The sequence below is a fragment of the Corythoichthys intestinalis genome, chromosome 18 (assembly GCF_030265065.1).
Source record: "Corythoichthys intestinalis isolate RoL2023-P3 chromosome 18, ASM3026506v1, whole genome shotgun sequence".
Lineage (NCBI taxonomy): Eukaryota > Metazoa > Chordata > Actinopteri > Syngnathiformes > Syngnathidae > Corythoichthys > Corythoichthys intestinalis.
In genome coordinates this window covers 34,094,940-34,116,953 of record NC_080412.1, presented here as the reverse complement: position 1 = coordinate 34,116,953, position 22,014 = coordinate 34,094,940, and the positions used below count along the sequence as shown (strand labels likewise).

At 39.6% G+C, this 22,014-nt stretch overlaps 2 protein-coding genes across 5 annotated transcripts in view; one reads left to right on the top strand and one right to left on the bottom strand.

Annotated features, from left to right (window-relative positions):
* Positions 1–420: 420 nt before the first annotated feature.
* Positions 421–16,020, bottom strand: LOC130906072 (serine/threonine-protein kinase 36-like). Of its 4 annotated transcripts, XM_057819979.1 has the most exons (21): positions 15,957–16,020; positions 15,471–15,572; positions 15,240–15,380; positions 15,083–15,160; positions 14,864–14,994; positions 14,539–14,788; positions 14,380–14,473; positions 12,603–12,784; positions 12,381–12,517; positions 9,559–9,646; positions 9,352–9,489; positions 9,091–9,267; positions 8,921–9,012; positions 8,759–8,822; positions 8,426–8,536; positions 4,769–4,843; positions 4,496–4,607; positions 4,283–4,409; positions 4,023–4,200; positions 1,429–2,319; positions 421–1,344 (listed from the first exon to the last, which is right to left on the bottom strand). In XM_057819979.1, exons 2-21 carry the CDS (start codon positions 15,552–15,554, stop codon positions 1,231–1,233), a joined length of 3,264 nt encoding a protein of 1,087 aa, XP_057675962.1. In that variant the 5' UTR covers positions 15,555–15,572; positions 15,957–16,020; the 3' UTR covers positions 421–1,230. The 4 variants fall into 4 exon arrangements, with proteins under 4 accessions (XP_057675962.1, XP_057675963.1, XP_057675964.1 ...); XM_057819980.1 differs by lacking the exon at positions 15,957–16,020 and having other exon boundaries at positions 12,603–12,748; positions 15,471–15,819; XM_057819981.1 differs by lacking the exon at positions 15,957–16,020 and having other exon boundaries at positions 9,091–9,216; positions 15,471–15,818.
* Positions 16,021–19,156: 3,136 nt separating this feature from the next.
* Positions 19,157–22,014, top strand: part of LOC130906893 (A disintegrin and metalloproteinase with thrombospondin motifs 15-like) — a 33,967-nt gene continuing 31,109 nt past the window's right edge. Inside the window, exon 1 of the mRNA XM_057821575.1 lies at positions 19,157–20,277. Within this exon, the coding sequence (XP_057677558.1) occupies positions 19,297–20,277 (981 nt within the window). The 5' untranslated portion in view covers positions 19,157–19,296. The remainder of the gene's footprint in view (positions 20,278–22,014) is intronic.

The following is a 22,014-nucleotide window of genomic DNA, read 5'->3' as shown; positions in this document are numbered from 1 at the left end:
TAATAAATATAAAAATAACAATAATAAGAATTGAGTGACCGAAGTCTGAGTAACTTATATGTGTATTTTGCATTGCTATTTTGATTGGGAATGCCAGTTCACTTTGCATTGTTGTTTAACTGTGTGAGAACAGGGCCTCATTACTACAGACTGAAGTGCTTTTCTTTATGTGAACATTATTTTTTTTTAAGAGATAGGAATATTATTTTTGTTGTGCTTTCACTAAATGATACTTATGTTTGTTGTGAAGGAGTTGCCGAAGCTTATGCTAATAAACGGCGTGGTCCAACGAACGCCTGTGTCCACTCGCCTTTTTAACATATACATCATATATACAGTGGGGAGAACAAGTATTTGATACACTGCCAATGGGTTTTCCCATTGGCAGTGTATCAAATACTTGTATATATCATAGATAGTTCACTGTTTATATCATAGATAGTTCTATGATCAGGTAGTGCAAATAATCGAAGTAGCAGCAGATTGACAGTGAAGGCATTGATATTTGCACGTAAGTAAGTATTGCACATAGCATATTGAAAGTAAATGAATATTAGTGCTGGATAATTGGTGTTACCTATGGCAGTTCAGAGTGGAGATGGCTTTAGCACAGATACTGTTCCTCAGTCTGTTTGTTCTGGCTTTTAAACACTTATAGCGTCTCCCATAAGGGGAGCAGTTCAAACAGCTGGAAACCAGAATGTAAAGCCATTGAAACACGAGGACGTGTGAAGAGGACGCTGGGATACACAAATACACATACAGTAGTGGTTCTTCTTAGCCAATTGGATGCCAGGAATGCTAGACAAAAACCAATGGCAGAGCAGCTATAAGTATGTTACGTGCAGTAAACACTGGGAACTGTTGAGTACGAGTCATACTGTATTTTTGCCTTTTGTATTATGAAATTTCCTTCTGAACTAGAGGCAATAGTTCCCATTTAAGCATGTATTAACCTGAAAATTCTGTATGTAGAGATGTTCTTAATAAGTAGAGGTATTGCTGTATTCCGATATACACTATGGTTCAAAAGTTTGGGGTCGCTTAGACCCCAAACTTTTGAGTGGTAGTGTATGCATTAGGTTTTCATTGTGTCATGCCTAGGTGATAGATTCATCCAAGTCAGTATAAAATGTTGTGTTTTATTTGACCAGCACTTACAATATCATCTTGTGGAAGAGGAGTTGCTTTAATATCAAATTCCATACATCGTGTAAACGTCCATAGTTTCTACAATTCTCTCATTTGCCTTATTTGTCTGATGAGAGGAAGATAGTCACATTCCGAAGGTGAGTGTTGGGTCGCGTGAAGCAGCTTTTTTTCAACATTTAGAGATATCAGAACCTTAAACACACAAAAATATTAAGTTTGGTCTCCAAGTAATGCACAAACAACTGTCAAAACATAATTTCAGGTTTCATTTCATACCTGTAGCATTGAGTCCCGCTGTGCATACAAGCTTAAAGTTGCAATGGCGGCTTCTCTCACAGCCTTGTGGGAATCTGTGCATGCAGCTCTTAAAAGTAATCTCGACACACTCTCTTCCAGCAACTCTGGAATGTCCCCTACAGCATGCAGCAGGTTTCCCAGGGCAGCGCAGGCGTGGAGACGAGTGTGAGCATTAGGGTCAGAGGTCAGTCCTGCCAGTGTGGCTCCAGTCATTCTGATGTCTTCAAGCCACCTTCTCATCTCAACTGTCCCCATGGTGATACCTGTCTCCCATTCTGAACCCTTGTGTTCATCATTGTCCTTCACTTTGAGGGACTCTGTAGCGCTGCCTACGCTTTGATTGGGTCTACCCACGTTAAAGCCTGCCTCCCCCGCAATATAACCTAACCATTTCCCAACGGACAAGCAAGCTGCCTGCCGCACATAGACATTGGAGTCTTTTAGAAGATCTATCATGCTTTTAAATATGTCCGGATTTATATTAGGCAGAGTGGGAGACTTGAATGGAAACAAATTTCCCAAAACCTTACAAGTAGCAGCTTTTATCGGATCATAGGAGTGAGCGAGCGCCTGATGCAACACAGAAGAATCAAGGTGAAGCTCAAGATAACTAGAGTTAGGGTAAAAACAGGTAAGCAGGTATAGCAGAGATAGAAGTTCTACAGCAGAGTCTCCCAGGTCATTCCGCTTCAGAAAATCATTGAGCAAAGAACTGGCGGTTCTGCTCGGTATGCGCTGACCCGATTGAGAGAAAAAGCCATTCGCATCTTTACTGAGACGGGAAAGAGAGCGTTGACGGTCACACAGCAACAAGCGGCGGAGAAGTGACAGTGGTAGCTCCACTAGTGAAAGAGGAAGCGTTTGAATCACCTGTCAAAAATTTGAAGCGAAAACAGACATCAAAACCATCACACAGAAAACTATAAAAAGGATAATTCTACAAATTACTAAATAACAGTGGTATGAAGAAGTATCTGAACCTTTTGGAATTTCTGCACCATTAAATGTGATCTGATCATTGTCAAAATCACACAGAAGAAAAAACAGTGTCTGCTTTAAATAAAACCACCCAAGCATTTATAGGTGTTTATATTTTAATGAGGATAGCATGCAATCAATGACAGATGGGGGAATAAGTGAACCACCACATTTGACATTTTGCCCGCCCCCCTCCCCCCTCGGCAGCAATAGCTTCACCCAGATGCTTCCTGTAGCTGCAGATCAGTCTGGCACATCGATCAGGACTAATCTTGGCCCATAATTTTCTACAAAACTGCTGCAGTTCAGTCAGAATCCTGGGATGTCCAACATGAATCGCTATCTTTAGGTCATGCCACAGCATCTCAAAAGTCTGGACTTTGACTTGGCCGCTACAGAACGTGTATTTTGTTCTTCCGAAACCTTTCTGAAGTTGATTTACTTCTGTTTTTTTATTGGTTTTTTTTTTTATATCATTGTCTTGTTGTAGCATCCATCCTCTTTTAGCTTAAACTGTCTGACAGACGACCTTAGGTTTTCCTGCAAAACCTTTGAATTCATTCTTCCATTAATGATTGCAAGTTGTCCAGGCCATGAGGGAGCAAAACAGCCCCAAATCATGATGCTCCCTTCACCATGCTTCACGGTGGGGATGAGGTATTGATGATGCTGACCTGTTCCACTTTCCTCCACACATGCCGTTGTTTGTTACTCCCGAACAATTCAACCTTGGTTTCATCACTCCACAAAATATTTTGCCAAAACGTCTGTGGAGTGTCCAAGGTTGCCTTTTCGCGAACATTAAACGAGTGAAGTTTTTTTTAGACGGCAGTGGAGTCCTCCCATGAACACCATTCTTGGCCATAGTTTTACATATAGTTGATGTGTGCACAGAGATACTGGACCGTGCCAGTGATTTCTGTAAGTCTTTAGCAGACATTCTTTTTTACCTTTCTGAGTATTCTGCACTGAAGTCTTGGCGTCATCTTTGGTGGACGGCCACTCTTTGGGAGAGAAGCAACAGTGCCAAACTCTCCATTTGTTGACAACTTCTTTGACTGTCGACTGATGAACATCCAGACTTTTAGAGATGGTTTTGTATCCTTTCACAGCTTTATACAAATCAACAATTCTTGATCGCAGGTCTTCAGACAGCTCTTTTGACCGAGCCATGATGCATGCTTCTCAACAAGACATTTCTTACCAGGTGTGTGTTTTATAGGGGGCAGGGCAACTTTAAACCACTCATCAGTGATTGGGCAAACACCTGACTTAAATTGTTTGGTAAAAATTGGTTTCAATTGCTCTTTAAGTCTCCCATGGCAGAGGGTTCACTTACTTATTTTACCCCCTTCTGTCATTGTTTGCATGCTATCCTCATTAAAATATGAAAACCTATGAATGTTTGGGTGGTATTAGTTAAAGCAGACAGTTTTGTCATCTGTGTGATTTTGACAATGATCAGATCACATTTGATGGTGATTTTATGCAGAAATGTAAGAAATTCCAAAATGTTCAGATACTTTTTCATACCACTGTATGTTTGCTGTGCCAGACAGTAAGGTCTAAAATAGGTAGTCTACAGTGATAACAACCTGAAGAAGCCCTTGAACCACACCACAGCTGTCATACAATTGCAGAATCCTGGAGCTGTTGTATGCAGTCAGGTCCAAAGCAAATGGAAGGCAAAGGAACTGGCAACTCAACTGGATAAAACTCTCATGTGTTAGATCCTCCAATTTCACTGGATTGCCTTTGACAAACAAAGGGAGACTGGGAAAAATAATAGACAATGATTACAATTATTACCGTTAGATTTAATCTGAAATATAAACTCAAAATCATCAACACAAACCATTCAGGGCTGAGCACCCAGCCAAGAGTGTAGACAAATGTCGATTTGCTCTCACAAAAAAGTGTAACATATGAATAGGGATCATTGCAGAAGAACAACAGTGTGGCAGACATGAGAAAATAAAGTCCTGAAAAAGAAAACCGCCAAACAAGAAACTACACTTGTGATTTACATGTTTTCCATTTATAGTGTGCATCAATAATGAATGTTTACCGTTTGTCGAACAAAATTCCATGTCTGGCGTCGTCCACGCTAATGAGGTTCCAGTCCTTTTCCAAAGATAATAAAATGTACGTGGATCCAAACATGAAAATCCACCACCGTGCTGTTACACGTGATTAATGGTTAATATTGCTGGGTCAAATATCTGCAGTCTAACCGTATAAACGTTTTAAAACAGAGATCTTGATTGATATGAATCCATTCCATTTGCAAGATCTACAACTTCTCTAAACTGTATTTCTGCAAACATTTTTGTCGGCTGACCTCAGAAAGTGTATGCAGAAGTAAAGACAAGAGGCCATCACAGAGACCCCAGCCTGACGGGAGTGGAAGTTGGAGCTAGAGTAGTGAGAGAGCAAATGACCAACGTTCATCAGATTAAGTGTCTATTAAAATCCAGAGGTGGGTAGAGTAGACTAAACCTGTACTCAAGTAAGAGTAGCGTTACTTCTAAATAATAGTACTCAAGTAAAAGTAGTCATTTGAAAATTTACTCAAGTACAAGTAAAAAAACATTTGTGGAAAGAATACTCAAGAAACGATTGACATTGTAAGTAACTGCTGACAATGTCTGATTTAAAAAATTAATGATCTTCAGTGCCCTCCATAATACTTATTGGCACCCCTGGTTAAGATGTGTTTTTTTTTTGCTTCTAATATTTTTTTTTTCAAATAATATGAGACCTTAATGGAAAAAAAGAGAAAAATCCAACCTTCAATACAAGTGCATTTATTCAGTGGGGAAAAATCCCACATAAAGAAATAATTATTTGACATCAAATAATGTGTGTCACAATTATTAGCACCCCTGGTGTTAATACTTTGTACAACCCCCTTTTGCCAACAAAACAAGGTCTGGGGACTGAGATGGCCATGGGAGGAGCTTGATTTTGTGTCTGGTGAACCATTTCTGTGTAGATTTGTCCATATGTTTAGGGTCATTGTCTTGCTGAAAGACCCAGTGACGACCCATCTTCAGCTTTCGGGCAGAGGGCAACAGATTTTGATTCAAAATGTCCTGGTATTTCAAAGCATTCATGATGCCATGCACCCTAACAAGGTTCCCAGGGCCTTAAGAAGCGAAACAGCCCCACAGCATCACTGAACCACCCCCATACTTCACAGTGGGTATGAGGTGCTTTTCCGCATGCGCATCTTTCGTGGCACGCCAGACCCACTTAGTGTTTGTTGCCAAAAAGATCAATCTTGGTCTCATCTGACCAAAGCACACGGTCCCAGGCTTCAACTGGGACCGTGTGCTTGTGTGCTTTGGTCAGATGAGACCAAGATTGAGCTTTTTGGAACCAAACACTCTAAGTGGGTCTGGCGCCACCAGGGGTGCTAATAATTGTGACACATATTATTTGATGTCAAATAATTACTTCTTTATGTGGGATTTTTTCCCCACTGAATAAATGCACTTGTATTGAAGGTTGGATTTTTCTCTTTTTTTTTCCATTAAGGCCCAAATATTATTTGAATTAAAAAAAAAAGAAGAGGCATAGGCCAGATTGCTGTCGTGAACAAATTATTCATTATTTATCTGCGGGCCGGAAGAAAATACACCACAGACCGGCGCCGGTGCCCAGCCCGGTGGTTGAGGATCACTGCTTGTTAGATTTGAAGCTAGGTTTATGTACACCTAGCTTGGCTAAAAAGAACACGTAGGAAGTCGATGCAGCTTTTGTGGAGGTTGGTAGCTGCTCCCCCTGCTGCTGTGATGGCAGCCTTCTTTATTCAGGGGCAAACAAGAGGATGGGATGGGTCAGGAAAGCAACATAGTACAGAGACTAGAATACATAGATTACATGGGGGCCACATGGCCCAGGACAAAGGAATGGCTGACTAAGTTGTCCTATCTGGTGACTAACTATAATAAGGAAAGCATAAATGTTAATGTTACAGTGGGGCAAATAAGTATTTAGTCAACCACCAATTGTGCAAGTTCTCCTACTTGAAAAGATTAGAGAGGCCTGTAGTTGTCAACATGGGTAAACCTCAACCATGAGCGAGAGAATGTGGAAAAAAACCCAAATAATCACATTGTTTGATTTTTAAAGAATTTATTTCCAAATTAGAGTGGAAAATAAGTATTTGAACACCTACAAACAAGCAAGATTTCTGGATGTCAAAGAGGTCTAACTTCTTCTAACGAGGTCTAACGAGGTTCCACTCATTACCTGTATTAATGGCACGTGTTTTAACTCATTATCGGTATAAAACACACCTGTCCACAATCTCAGTCAGTCACATTCCAAACTCCACTATGGCCAAGACCAAAGAGCTGTTGAAGGACACCAGAGATAAAATTGTAGACCTGCACCAGGTTGGGAAGACTGAATCTGCAATAGGTAAAACGCTTGGTGTAAAGAAATCAACTGTGGGAGCAATTATTAGAAAATGGAAGACATACAAGACCACTGATAATCTCCCTCGATCTGGGGCTCCATGCAAGATCTCACCCGTGGCATCAAAATGATAAAAAGAACAGTGAGCAAAAATCCCAGAACCACACGGGGGGACCTAGTGAATGACCGACAGAGAGCTGGGACCGCAGTAACCAAGGCTACCATCAGTAACACAATGCGCCGCGGGGGACTCAAATCCTGCACTGACAGACGTGTCCCCCTGCTGAAGAAAGTACACGTCCAGGCCCGTCTGCGGTTCGCGAGAGAGCATTTGGATGATCCAGAAAAGGACTGGGGGAATGTGTTATGGTCAGATGAAACCAAAATAGAACTTTTTGTTAGAAACACAGGTTCTCGTGTTTGGAGGAGAGTGAATACTGAATTGCATCCAAAGAACACCATACCCACTGTGAAGCATGGGGGTGGAAACCTCATGCTTTGGGGCTGTTTTTCTGCAAAGGGACCAGGACGACTGATCCGTGTAAAGGAAAGAATGAATGGGGCCATGTATAGAGAGATTTTGAGGGAAAATCTCCTTCCATCAACAAGGACATTGAAGAGGAGACGTGGCTGGGTCTTTCAGCATGACAATGATCCCAAACACACAGCCAGGGCAACAAAGGAGTGGCTTCGTAAAAAGCATTTCAAGGTCCTGGAGTGGCCTATCCAGTCTCCAGATCTCAACCCCGTAGAAAATCTGTGGAGGGGGTTGAAAGTTCGTGTTGCCCAACGACAGCCCGAAAACATCACTGCTCTAAAGGACATCTGTATGGAGGAATGGGCCAAAATATCAGCAACAGTGTGTGAAAAACTTGTGAAGAGTTACAGAAAACGTTTGGCCTCCGTTATTGCCAACAAAGGGTACATAACAAAGTATTGAGATGAACTTTTGGTATTGACCAAGTACTTATTTTCCACCATGATTTGCAAATAAATTCCTTAAAAATCAAAAAATGTGATTTTCTGTTTTTTTCCCACATTATGTCTCTCATGGTCGAGGTTTACCCATTTTGACAATTACAGGACTCTCTAATATTTTCAAGTGGGAGAACTTGCTCAATTAGTGGTTGACTAAATATTTATTTTCCCCACTGTATATGCACAACAATTGCAACACTGCTATAACCTATTACATAACCATAGTAGGCCAAAATAAATACACCAAAATCTTAAAATTCAGATGAGAAAAGTGAAATATCACCCATTCAAAGAGCAAGAGGACCTTCTAATGGAGAAAAAACATTGTTACCTATTATTGGTGGGCATATCTGGTAAAATAAAGTCAATATGTAGATAAAAGAAAGAACATGTAATGCCTCTAGTGTAGTCCAAAGTAGCGGAGCAAGCGTTGTGTTTCTTCTTCACAAATCTACGCAAGTAAAACGTATTGCTTGGTAAAACTAATCTAAGTAGTATATTTTTCTCAAAATTTTACTCTAGTAAATGCAACATGTTACTACCCACCTCTGTTAAAATCAAGCAGATGTTTTGAAAAAGAAAAAAGGTTCCATACCTGATTTAAAGCAGATACTTGTTGTTTTAACAAGGAACTGAGCAAGGCCACATCAACATTGACAGCAACCTTGTGTTTAGCAAACAGGGACAAAACAGAAGCAGCCAGAGGCTAAAGGAGAACAAAGAATCATCATTGGTTAAATCCACAAACTGTTCAATAAGCCAAGTAGTAATCATTGACAACTAAAATCACCAACAAGCATATCTTTCAGATTCTACTTCAGTTTTAAAACTTTATTCATCCTTCTCTTGCAAAAAATGACAAAATGAGTAATAATACTAATAATACCAATACTGTATAATTCATAGAGAATATTTAGGTCACACTCACAGCTAAAGCATGGAGGTTTTCTTGATTGAGAATGGTTATGAATGGCTCCACTAAATTTTCTGGTCTGCATGCAGACAATTGACGTGATTTGTTGATGCAGGACTGGCAGCGACATTAAGACATGTTACAACACTCAGTGTGAAGGAAAATCAATGATCAAACCTTTTTTCCTCCCCTAACCAATCCTGGTTCTTCTCCCAGTAGATCAGCAGTGCAGCGATCATTTCTCCAAGTGTTTGAAGACTCCACGGCAGCTGCTCAGTCAGAAGATCCAACAAATGATTTGATTATAGGATTAACAAAACTTAAACAAAAAAAATCCTTATTCGCACCTGAATGAATCGCGCACTTTCCACAGAATTGCGAACCAAGTCAAAGAGGAAACATGGCAAGCCAAGGTCACTGCCAATGTGGTTTGTAGTGGCAATGTCAGAGGTCAGAAGCAGGTTCTGAAGGACCTTCAGCGTAAGGCCAATGTGATACGTATCTGTTAGGACACCATCTCTTAGCTTAACACAGTAAATACAAAGGAAAAAAAAAAAAAATGTCATTTAATGTCATTTTGTGCTCGGTCGAAAGCTAAACATAATTACCTGCTGCTTAAACCTTAAAATGGTGGATTTCAGTTTAGAAATAACAGTCCTGTCTTTTGATTTTGAAAATCCTTGGTTTTGTCGGTTTGGATCAGTCTCCTCAGCAAGTTTCTCCCAGAATTCCTCACTTTCAGTTATCTGAAAGAGTTTTTTGGGGGGATATCAGTCATGCAGTTTTGACCAGTTGAGTGGAACAATGATAATTACTGTTGAACTTTTGGATCCACTTCGCTCTAGTCCTGACCCGACGCCTACTGATAGGAACTCTCGTTCATAGTCCTGACTGATCAGCCCCCTGCAAGTGAACAGTGAGTACACACACAGTGTTAGAAATGGCTTGCAAATGATACAATATGATTGTATGTGCCATATTTTTGGGACTATAAGTCACACTGGAGTAGGCTAGGTTCAAACTGCAGGTCTTACTGCACAATTTAGATTTTTTGTCATCTCTGTTTTTTTGGTGTGCCCTTTAAGACTGCATTTGTCCATTGAGCCCGTTCAAGTATTACGCATGCGCACAAATTTGCAGTCTGACACGCGCTGAACAAACTGACCCGCATGTGCAGAAGCATCAAAACAAAGAGCTACACAATGTGCGTACATGACACACCCATCAGCCCTATGTGTGTGTGTCAGTTTGCCCCTACTCAGTCATGTAAGCAATACTGAAATATTGCTCATTTGGTACATAGTAAGAAACCTAGCATTATCAGGAGTATCCTTTTCTGCATTGTATTTTTTATGACTGTGGTCAAGCCGGCCTCCTGCGTAGTTAAAGCCGAGTTCAAGCCAGGTGCTAACGCTAATGAACAGCTATATCGCTGCAGTCTTGCGTGCCGCTCTCGCTCTTTGCTGACATATTTGCTGCATGAATTCCGATTCCAGAGACTTGGCAGTTCAGACCGCCACCACATTCTGGAAAAATTTAGCCCAGATCACTGACCACTGACCTAAACCACTGACCCAGATCGAATTTGAAATGGTCCACTTCTATGCGACTTGTCCCGTTCAGTCCGTCAAGTTAATGCCTCACTCGAGTCAGAAAACACGTCGGAAAAAATCTGATTCATACATTGCTTGTTTTTTTTGTCTTCCCCAAATTATACTTCGGGGTGGGGAATGGGAAAAATCATGTCTTATATGTATCTTTCTACAGCTATTACCGTATTGGCCCGGATATAAGACGGCCCTGATTATAAGACGACCCTCTCTTTTTCAAGACTCAAGTTTGAAAAAAGATTTTTTGAACACACACACAAAATTAATTTTTATACAGAAAATCAGTTACAGTACATCTGAAACAAACGATTATAACAATATATTTGAGAGAAAAAGCATGTTATTTTGCCTCATTCAAATCTTAATATCTGAACATTTAAATATGTAAACTAAAGTGTAATCACATTCGTAAATGAATGGCTTCTGATTTTTGAAATGTAAATAAACCAATCTATTTTGATAAAACAACAAAATTGCAATAACTGCATTAACCATCAAAGTGATGTCTAACTAACTGTAGTCTTGAAATAAATCTTAATAAGGAAAAACATTGCAATAAAATAGTGCAAACTAGTTAAACCTCAGAGTAGCTGAGATCTGTCACATCGCTTCAATGATATCTGGCGCCACCTAGCGTCATGAATGGGTATATGTCTAGACCGTGAATATAAGACGACCCCCACTTTTTCAGTCTTATTTCAATGCAAAAAACACTGTCTTATATTCGGGCCAATACGGTAAATCTGAATAAATACATTGAACACACTAACAATAAATTACAGGCCCGAGCACCGAGTGGTGCAAGAGCCCTATTGTAATGCAAAGGATTATCCCAAGGATCTCCCAAGGAGTGGCTGTCCACCAAAGATGACATCAAGAGTTCAGCGCAGAATAGTCAGAGAGGTAAAAACAAGAACCCTAGAGTGTCAGCTAAAGACTTACAGAAACCACTAGCACAGTCCAATATCGTTGCGCACACATCAACTATATATAAAACTATGGCCAAGAATGGTGTTTATGGGAGTACTCCAAGGAGGAAGCCACTGCTGTCTAAAAAAAACATTGTTGCTCGTTTAATGTTTGCAAAAAGGCACTTGGACACGCCGCAGAAGTTTTGGCAAAATATTTTGTGGACTGATGAAACCAAAGTTGAATTTTTGGGGAGTAACACACAACGTCACGTGTGTAAGAAAAATGGAACAGTTCACCAACATCAACACCTCATCCCCTCGTGAAGCATGGTGGAGGGAGCATCATGATTTGGGGCTGTTTTGCTCCCTCAGGGCCTGACAACTTGCAATCATTAATAGAAGAATGAATTCAAAAGTTTTTCAGGATGTTTTGCAGGAAAACCTAAGGCCGTCTGTCAGACAGTTAAAGCTAATAAGAGAATGGATGCTGCAACAAGACGATGATCCAAAACACAGAAGTAAATCAACTTGAGAATGGTTTCAGAAGAACAAAATACACGTTCTGGAGTGGCCAAGTCAAAGTCCAGACTTGAACCCCATTGAGATGCTGTGGCATGACCTAAAGACAGCGATTCATGCCAGACATCCCAGGAATCTGACTGACCTACAGCAGTTTTGTAGAGAAGAACGAGCCAAGATTAGTCCTGATAGATGAGCCAGAGTTATCTGTAGCTACAGGAAGCGTCAAGTTGAAGTTATTGCTGCCAAGGGATGGGGTACAAAATATTAAATGTGATGGGTCACTTACTTATTTTCCCCCTTCTGTCATTTTTGCATACTATCCTCATTAAAATATGAAAATCTGCAAATGTTTGGGTGTTTTTAGTTAGAGCATTTTTTTCATTTGTTTAATTTTGACAAAGATCAGATCACATTTGATGGTGCATTTATGCAGAAATGTGAGGAATTCCAACAGGTTCAGATACTTTTTCATACCACTGTTAGCTCCCCCTCTACTTCGCGGATTTTTGATTTTCGCAGGGGGTCGGCGGTCCCTCTTAGGCATCACTGTATGACATTTGATCTACAAAGATGGCTAAATTGTTTTTGCTAAACCTGTCTGGTTGGTTGGGTGGTGGGAGACTTGCAGGTGGTGAAGTTGAACTAGCTGAGACAAAATCAAAAGGGCGAGATGTATCTATAATAGGTATCACTCTACAATCTCTTTCGGAGCGCACCCAGTCTTTTTTCCCCTGTAAAAGAGATGATCATTTCAATAAATTTAGATTACAATACAAATATTGCAGATTGTTGATTTCAAATGAATGTCTGGCTGACTTTATCACTCTCGCCCTTATTCTTTGTGTTCGTCTTGCTTCTTTGCTCCCGAATCTTTCGAAATATCCTGTTGTCTCCAGAATCTGGCGATGTCTTTTCTGCCATTTGTTTCAGTTTCAGTGCCAACATGTCTGGGTCAAGTGTTGCTGTCAGAGGATTGAAAACATCTGCGTCTGGTATCACTGCCAACACACCACAGCGTTAGTAAGTAACCCACAAATACAGTGGGGCAAATAAGTATTTAGTCAACCACCAATTGTGCAAGTTTTCCTACTTGAAAAGATTAGAGAGGCCTGTAATTGTCAACATGGGTAAACCTCAACCATGAGAGACAGAATGTGGAAAAAAACCCAGAAAATCACATTGTTTGATTTTTAAAGAATTTATTTCCAAATTGGAGTGGAAAATAGTCACCTACAGACAAGCAAGAATTCTGGCTGTCAAAGAGGTCTAAGGCTCCACTCGTTACCTGTATTAAACGCATCTGTTTTAACTCATTATTGGTATAAAAGACACCTGTCCACAACTCAGTCAGTCACACTCCAAACTCCACTATGGCCAAGACCAAAGGTAAAAACGCTTGGTGTAAGAAATCAACTGTGGGAGCAATTATTAGAAAATGGAACACATACAAGACCACTGATAATCTCCCTCGATCTGGGACTCCATGCAAGATCTCACTCCGTGGCGTCAAAATGATAACAAGAACGGTGAGCAAAAATCCCAGAACCACAGATGGGGACCTAGTGAATGACCTACAGAGAGCTGGGACCACAGTAACAAAGGCTACTATCACTAACACAATGCGCCGCCAGGGACTCAGATCCTGCACTGCCAGACGTGTCACCCTGCTGAAGAAAGTACACGTCCAGGCCCGTCTGCGGTTCACTAGAGAGCATTTCGATGATCCAGAAGAGGACTGGGAGAATGTGTTACGGTCAGATGAAACCAAAATAGAACTTGGTCAGATGAAACCAAAATAGAACTTTTTGGTAGAAAGACAGGTTCTCATGTTTGGAGGAGAAAGAATAGTGAATTGCTTCCGAAGAACACCATACCCACTGTGAAGCATGGGGGTGGAAATATCATGCTTTGGGGCTGTTTTTCTGCAAAGGGACCAGGACGACTGATCTGTTCAAAGGAAAGAATGAATGGGGCCATGTATCGAGAGATTTTGAGTGAAAATAGCCTTCCATCAGCAAGGGCATTGAAGATGAGACGTGGCTGGGTCTTTCAGCATGAAAATGGTCCCAAACACACAGCCAGGGCAACAAAGAAGTGGCTTCGTAAGAAGAATTTCAAGGTCCTGGAGTGGCCTAGCCAGTCTCCAAATCTCAACCCCATAGAAAATCTGTGGAGGGAGTTGAACGTCCGTTTTGCCCAACGACAGCCCCAAAACATCACTGCTCTAGAGGAGATCTGCATGGAGGAATGGGTCAAAATACCAGCAACAGTGTGTGAAACGTTTGTGAAGAGTTACAGAAAACGTTTGGCCTCCGTTACTGCCAACAAAGGGTACATAGCAAAGTATTGAGATGAAGTTTTGGTATTGACCAAATACTTATTTTCCACCATGATTTCCAAATAAATTCCTCAAAAATCAAACAATGTGATTTTCTGTTTTTTTTCCCCCACATTCTGTCTCTCATGGTTGAGGTTTACCCATGTTGACAATTACAGGCCTCTCTAATATTTTCAAGTGGGAGAACTTGCACAATTCATGGTTGACTAAATACTTATTTGCCCCACTGTACATGCTGAACAATTCGATAATTACCTTGAACACCATCGGCAACAAAAGGATGATGCAGCAGGTGTGGCCACGACAGTCGTTTCTGAGGGTCTTTGATGAGCAAACCTTTCAGGAAACTCTGAAATTAAAATATGATGTCTTAGTGTAAATTGCACAAGAGTTCCTAGGATAAATGTTTTGTACCGTGCATGTGCTGCTCATATTGTCTGGCCATACGATGGGGTTTTTCACAATAAGCTGACCCAAATGGAAGATTGAATCAGCACAGAACGGGGGCAACCCTGTATGGATTTCATAAAGAATGCAGCCTAATGCCCAGAGGTCAGCAGTGTGGTCATAAGGCTTCTCAGCCACTAACTCAGGTGACATGTACAGAGGTGTTCCCTTAATAGAAGTCACCACCATGGTGGAAATGCTCATTGCCCTTGCAAACCTGGTAAAGAATCAAATAGACGTGATTCCATTTATAAAATCCCATAAAATGCAGCGAGGTCCAATATGTACATACCCAAAGTCACACAGTTTAACCACACCATTTTTATCAAAAAGGATATTTTGTGGTTTCATGTCTCGATGAAGAATGCGGCGGGAATGCAAATAATACAGAGCTGAGACCAGCTGGCAGGCAATCTCACAAACCTTAAATAAATTACACAAAAAAACATTCTTGGAGTCAAATTTGTATGTGAAAGAAAAATGTTTTGCAAAATGTGCGGCACATAATTACCCGACTTTCTGGTAAAGAACCGTCAGCTTCAATGATCTGAAACAATTGACCTTCTGCGTATTCAGTCACCACTACAACCTTTTAAAAGTAGAAAAGAGTTACCGTGTAGCGTAGTTTAGTGTAACAAAAACTTTGCAGTATGTGAGAGGAAAAACACCTCTGTTTCAGTTTCAAAGCTGTCAAGAAATTTCACAATGTTTGGATGTTGAAGGTTACTCATAATATCGATTTCTTTCTTTAAACTTTGCAGTTCTTTACTTGAACGTCCCATCTTTGGCATAAACTTCAGCGCGACCACCTGATGGATAAACAAACAAGAAAATGACATTGAGCAATGCCGATTCATTAACAAGAAAATAAAAAAAGAGCCTATTTCAACAAAACTTACTTGGCCAGTAAACCTTTTCATTCCTTTATGAACTCGACCAAATGAGCCCTGCCCCACTTGAGCCAAAACGTGGTAGGAATCCATCCTAATGTCAGGTTTCAACTAACAAGTTGTTTCCATATTGAGACATGGAGTGGAAAAATTAGGGCAATTGGAGTCAAAGGGTCTCCATCACAAAGCAGACTCTTTAATGTTAGCCAGCGATGTTGCAATATTTAGCAGTTTATTCAGCATCAAAGTCACATTCTTTTCCCACAGTATATTTTTTCGATAATAAATTTGACTATAAACTTCAAAGTCAAATTTAAATGCTTTGTGCTTCCCAATAAAGATCACATATAGAGAGTTTCTCCTTATACTAGTACTTTCATTGTGTAACAAAATAATATAAAAAAAAAAATCAGAAGCACCTCTTTAGGTCAAGTCAATCAAAAAGAAACACGCACATTCGATAAAGTGTCTCAATTTAATAGCAAGGAGACTCACTAATACTTGAGAAATTCGCAGTTGGTGCCAGCAGGTCACAAGACACAAGCGCCACTGAAGGGCTCAAGTTCTTCATTTGGCCACTAGGGGTTGTATGTGTTTCACAACTAGTACTTGAAACTGTTCAATAAATAAAAGCTAGTGTTTGAGCAGTGACAGTCCGTGTCTATTTCAGTGATATCTTTTAAAATATGTATATAAATGTCTGAAACCTTACAGGCAAACGTTTGAAAGAAAAATAACAATTTATACACATGATTTTTTAATATTAATGTCATATATTGTAACTAAAATCTGACAATGACTTTTTAACCGATCACCGATAATGTCCAACTCCCAAAATCCGATATCAAACCGATACTGATATATGTACTTGTGGACTTAACATATTATTGCTAATTTTATTGTGATGGCCCACTGGATGCTTTAATAATTTACCAACAATGTTTTCCAAATAAATTAAACATTCTGTGAAAAATTAGAGAACAACTTCAAATGAGGTTATAGGAAAAGTGCCGATATTGTACCCCTATATTTATTGTTGAAATCAAAATATTGCAAACACCAGTTTTTAGGATCACGTTCAAGCGCAAAATGCCAATAAGGCACTTATTCAGTCCTCAATGAGTGTGTGGGTGCACAAATTGACAGATAGCGAACAAATCAAGCTCTAAAGAGAAGTCACACGGAGTAAAGTTGAATTGGCTTTACAGTGGTCATCATTCTCTTGACAAAAGCACAGTCATGCAGGGCTGCAGCTATCGATTAATAATTGATTAATCTATTGATTAGTTGCTCTGAAAAATGGAGTAATTGGATTATGAACATTTAATGCATTGCAGAATTTTAGGAGATGTAAAACAAAGAAACAAGTGTTTATACCTGTAATAACATTTATTTTGGCTATTTTGGCTTTCAAAAGAGCATTAAATGTGAATACAAAATAAAATTCTTGAGTGTCTTTAAACTACGCAGAATTACACTTTCATTTTACAATAAATGGATTTAAAACTAAATTCGAATACCTGAGCTTAGCCTCAAACGGTATGAAAAAATTAATTAATGAGGATCTAAGTACAACAAAGGAACGAGTGGCTAACTTTCATAGCAAAAGTCCGCTAGCTTAAATGCTATAAAATGCTAATGTTTTTTTTTTTTTTTTACAAAACTCTTAACAAATCATTCAAACACATATTCCCACAAAAAATAAATAACGAATGCATAAATATGTGGTATTAACAGGGAGCAGCTGGATTCAGCCATGATAGACGAGTTATGACATATTTACTCTTGCCACTTGAGGGCAGTGTATCCACCCAAATCAATAAAACTAAATGCAACACTTTCAAAACAAACCATTACAACATCACTCTAATTAAACAAATCCTCAAAGCAGCGAAATTTGATTCAAAGCTTTTTTTCCCTAATCGAATTACTTGAGTTAATAGATTAATAGTTGCAGCACTACTGTCATGTCACGTCTGACATGACACCTGTCATGTACATTTTGCACCTGGTGTCAACACCATGTGTCATGTCATTTGCATTTTATGTCACCATTTTACTGTATTTCAATGTAAATTTTAACTGAAACGGTGAAGTTTGGCCAAATGGAAATTCGGATTATGTCTATTGTCATGACGTCTGTCATGACGCATGACACGACACCTGCCATGATGAATGATATGACACTTGTCATGTACATGTTGCACATGGTGTAATGCCCAGTACATGACACCGCGTATCATGTCATTTGCATTTTATGTCGCCATTTTACTGTTTTTCGACTTAAATTTTGACTAAAACAGAGAACTCTGGCTAAATTGAATTTTGGAATATGTGTATTGTCATGACGCCTGTCATGATGCACGACACAACGCCTGTCACGATGCCTATCACGACACCCGTCATAACGCACGACATGACGCCTGTCATGACACGTGTCATGACGCACGACATGACGCATGACACCTGTCATGACCCATGATATGACACCTGTCATGGCACATGACATGACACCACGTGTCGTGTCATTTACTGTACTGTACATACTGTATTTTGACGTAAATTTCTGGAGTTAATCCCACATACTTAATATTAATATAATAAATATATATATTATAAAATATATTAAAAATATATTAATATAATATGTTGAGTAAATACGACAGAATACAGATTCTACACTAAGAATAGCTTTCAAATGACACTCTTTATGACAAATATGATTGGCAATGAATAATTATTATAATTATTATACTACTATTATATAGAGTAGTATACTATAATAATAATAATGCTAGAATTTTCTTAAAAATTGTTTTGAATAATGTTGGAAAGGCAAAGTCAGCATTCTGAATCTGTTTACTTTCCATTCTTTTGCACTAGTAAATGCTATCAGCATTTAACGTCATTGTTTACTTGTGATTAATTATTGTTATTTACATGATCATTTGTACTTTAATAAACAATGTAAGTGTTCCAAAATGGTTTTATAAATTAATAAGCGTCAACAAAAATTTCATTGCTAAATTGATTAAAAAAAAAAAAAAAAAAAAAAAAAAGGAAATTATTAGATTAGCCGACTAATCGTAAAACTAGTCGGCTGACTAATCAGGAGAAAATTTGTCGTTTAGGACAGCCCTAGTGTACCGGAACATATTTCCTCCACACCCTTCTCACCTTTTTAACACCTGACCCATGAAGTGGGCCCCTGAATATGTTCGCCTTAGGCCCCAAAATTGCCAAGTCCGCCACTGAATGTATATATCCGTCTTGTGTCTTATCTTTCCATTCCAACAATGATTTACAGAAAAATATGGCATATTTTATAGATGGTTTGAATTGCAATTAATTACAATTAATTAATTTTTAAGCTGTGATTAACTCGATTTAAAATGTAACCGTTTGACAGCCCCAATTTCGACATAAATGACGTAACATGACATGACTGTCAGTCATGATTTTCTTTTTTAAATCTTAAGGAATCCAAATGCGTTGTCTGGCTTTGTGCGGTAAAACATGAAAGGTAAACTCAACTGAAAAGAAAATGCGGATCGCTTGACCACGGAAGTAGACACTCGGCTCACTTCACCGCAGTTGTTGATGAGAGGCTGTGCAGCAATACTCGAGCACGTAGCATCCAATGAGTGTCTCCTCCAACGAACGGACTGCCCCCACCAAACGTGAGATAGAGTTTCCATCATTCCACAGAAGACGAAAAAGCATAAAGTGCACTGAAGACGGCAGTGGAGCGAGCACACAGGTGCAAGCCGGGAATGGGTCAGGACCAGGGGGAGTTTTCACTCAAGATTGTCGAAAGAATCTTGCGCATCGGAATATGCTCTTTTCGAGCTTTTGCTCATTGCATTCCAGGTTGAATGCAAATACCGTCATGTTTATCAGAACAACGTGTCTCCTCCACGTCCTGGTGTCGCTATCCAAACTGGTTCGCTGCATGGAAAGTGAACTTTGCTTCCCTGTCTTACTGGACACGCAACAGCAGTATAATGACAACGACGTGGAGACTCTCCACGGTAAATGTGTGCTAAGAATTCAAGCTTTCCACCAGGAATTAGTGGTGGATTTACGACAAGATTCCGACTTCGTTGGCCCGTACGTTTCCGGCCAAGACGCACCGTGGCTCTCCGGCGCAGACGTCACCATTGACCTCAATCGGTGTTTTTATTCAGGCCACGTAAACGGTGACCGCTCTTCGTACGCAGCATTGAGCCTGTGTAAAGGTGTGCAAGGTGCATTCGGTTACCAAGGCTGGGAGTATTTCATCAGCCCGGTGCGCAACAACACCACAAGTGCGGGCAGCGCGCACGTCATCCGGCGCAGAACCAGTAGCAACCTAAAGCCAAATTCAACCTCCAGGTGCGCAGTGAACAATGACTTAAGCCATCACCTCGCGCAGATGTTGGAGAAATACAAAAGCCTTCAACATGACAGCAATGTGAGCAAAACCCCACTCAGACCAATTGTGAGAAGCAAACGTTTCGCGTCGGTCCCCAGGTACGTGGAGACGCTGGTAGTAGCGGACCAGACCATGGCTGAGTTCCATGGCAACAATCTTAAACATTACATCTTGACGCTTATGTCAGTGGCAGCAAGACTTTACAAGCACCCGAGCATCCTCAACTCCATTAACATCGTTGTTGTGAAGATTGTGGTTCTATCCGAGGCGGACAAAGGACCCAAGGTATCTGGAAATGCAGCCCTGACCCTCCGGAATTTTTGCACTTGGCAAAAAAAGATGAACAAGAACAGTGACAAGCATGCAGACTATTGGGACACCGCCATCCTTTTCACCAGACAGGTAAAATTGAATTTAGACTAGGGGTGTCAAACGATTAAAAATTTTAATCGAGTTTATTACATCTTAAAAATTCAAACCATCTATAAAATATGCCATTTTTTCTGTAAATTATTGTTGGAATGGAAAGATAAGACACAAGATGGATATATACATTCAACATACGGTACATAAGTACTGTATGTTTATTATAACAATAAATCAACAAGATGGCATTACCATTATTAACATTCTGTTAAAGCGATCCATGGATAGAAAGACTTGTAGTTCTTAAAAGATAAATGTTATTACAAGTTATAGAAATTGTATATTAAAACCCCTCTTAATGTTGTCGTTTTAATAAAATTAGTAAAATTTTCAATCAAAAAATAAACTAGTAGCCCGCCATTGTTGATGTCAATAATTACTTACACAATGCTCATGGGTGCTGAAGCCTATAAACTCAGTCGCACCCAAGCGCCAGCAGAGGGCGACAAAACTCCGAAAAACACAACAAGTAAACATTTCACTGTACTGTCATTTTAATCTGTTTGAGCGGGGCATTTGTGCGTTAATTGCGTCAAATATTTTAACGTGATTAATTAAAAAAAAAAAATTACCGCCCGTTAACGTGATAATTTGGACAGCCCTAATTTAGACACAACAACTTTAAACTGTTTTGATCCAAAGTTTTGTTATTTATGCATGCAAATGTCGCAGGATATTACAAACTAAAACAATGATCTGGTGCAGGCATGTGCCGGTATGAGATTCTGACAGTATGATAACCTTAAGCATCACGGTTTCACGGTATCACGAAATTACAGCTCTAAAATGTGTTACTTAAAAAAAAAAAAAAGTGTTAGAGATATCTGGGTTTAAAAAAACTTTTTCCATTGAACAGATTTTTTTTTTTGTTCAAAACATTAGCAAACTGGAACACAAGTATAATGTTAAGTTAAAAAAAATAAAATAAAAAAATAACTGAAATATTATAAATAAAATAAATGCAGTCTTGAGCGTAAACCCACAGTCACAGCTCAACATTATTACCATCAGAACAAAAATAATTGAATTATATTTCATAAAAATCCTGTGTGTATGACTCGTATCATGTTTACATTATACACACACTCTTTCACAACACAGGCAGTTGTCAGAGAGAGGAAAAACACCACGTGTTTTACCACCACTAGACACACTAAAGAGGCTGGAGTTAACTCTCGTAGCTGGTGGGAAACCTTCATGATAGTGTTTACTAGCCTTTAATTTTGTATAAATGCGAAATCATATTGGAGGTATTGCCTCCTCGGCAGCCACCCTCTGCAAACATGTTTTACATGTCGGTTGGCCGTCCTCCTCTAAGCCGCGGCCGTCCGTAACTTTTCTGTAGCCAAAGTATTCCCATCTAATTTTGTTTTCTTCGACTGGGTAAAAAAAGTTAAGGAGTTTCACCTCCTCCAGCCATTGTGTAGCACAGCTGACTCACTGACACTGAGCAACAACCATTGAGGGAGGGTTGAACCTTGCAGCTGAAAGCGAGGGATTTCTCCCTGCATTTTTGGAACATAAAAAAATAGCTAATACCTTGGGACGGTATGTTTTTATGTATTTTTGTGGTTTTGAAACCGTGGCGTTTTCATACCACATAATCGGCACATGTTTAATTTGGTGATATTAAATTCACAACAATACAAAGTAGGGCTGCAGGTATCGATTATTTTAGTCGTAGATTAATCCATCAACTAGTTAGTTCGAGTA

What these genes read in the sequence shown, in the direction of transcription:
- LOC130906072 (XM_057819979.1), bottom strand. Translation starts at nt 15,554, where the DNA reads ATGGATTCCTACCACGTTTTGGCTCAAGTGGGGCAGGGCTCATTTGGT. An exon ending in AAGTATCTGCTTTAAATCAG is followed by an intron (nt 4,844 to 8,425) that starts GTATGGAACCTT and finishes TCACTACTCTAG; the next exon opens with CTCCAACTTCCACTCCCGTC. An exon ending in GGAATTTTGTTCGACAAACG is followed by an intron (nt 4,410 to 4,495) that starts GTAAACATTCAT and finishes TTTCTTTTTCAG; the next exon opens with GACTTTATTTTCTCATGTCT.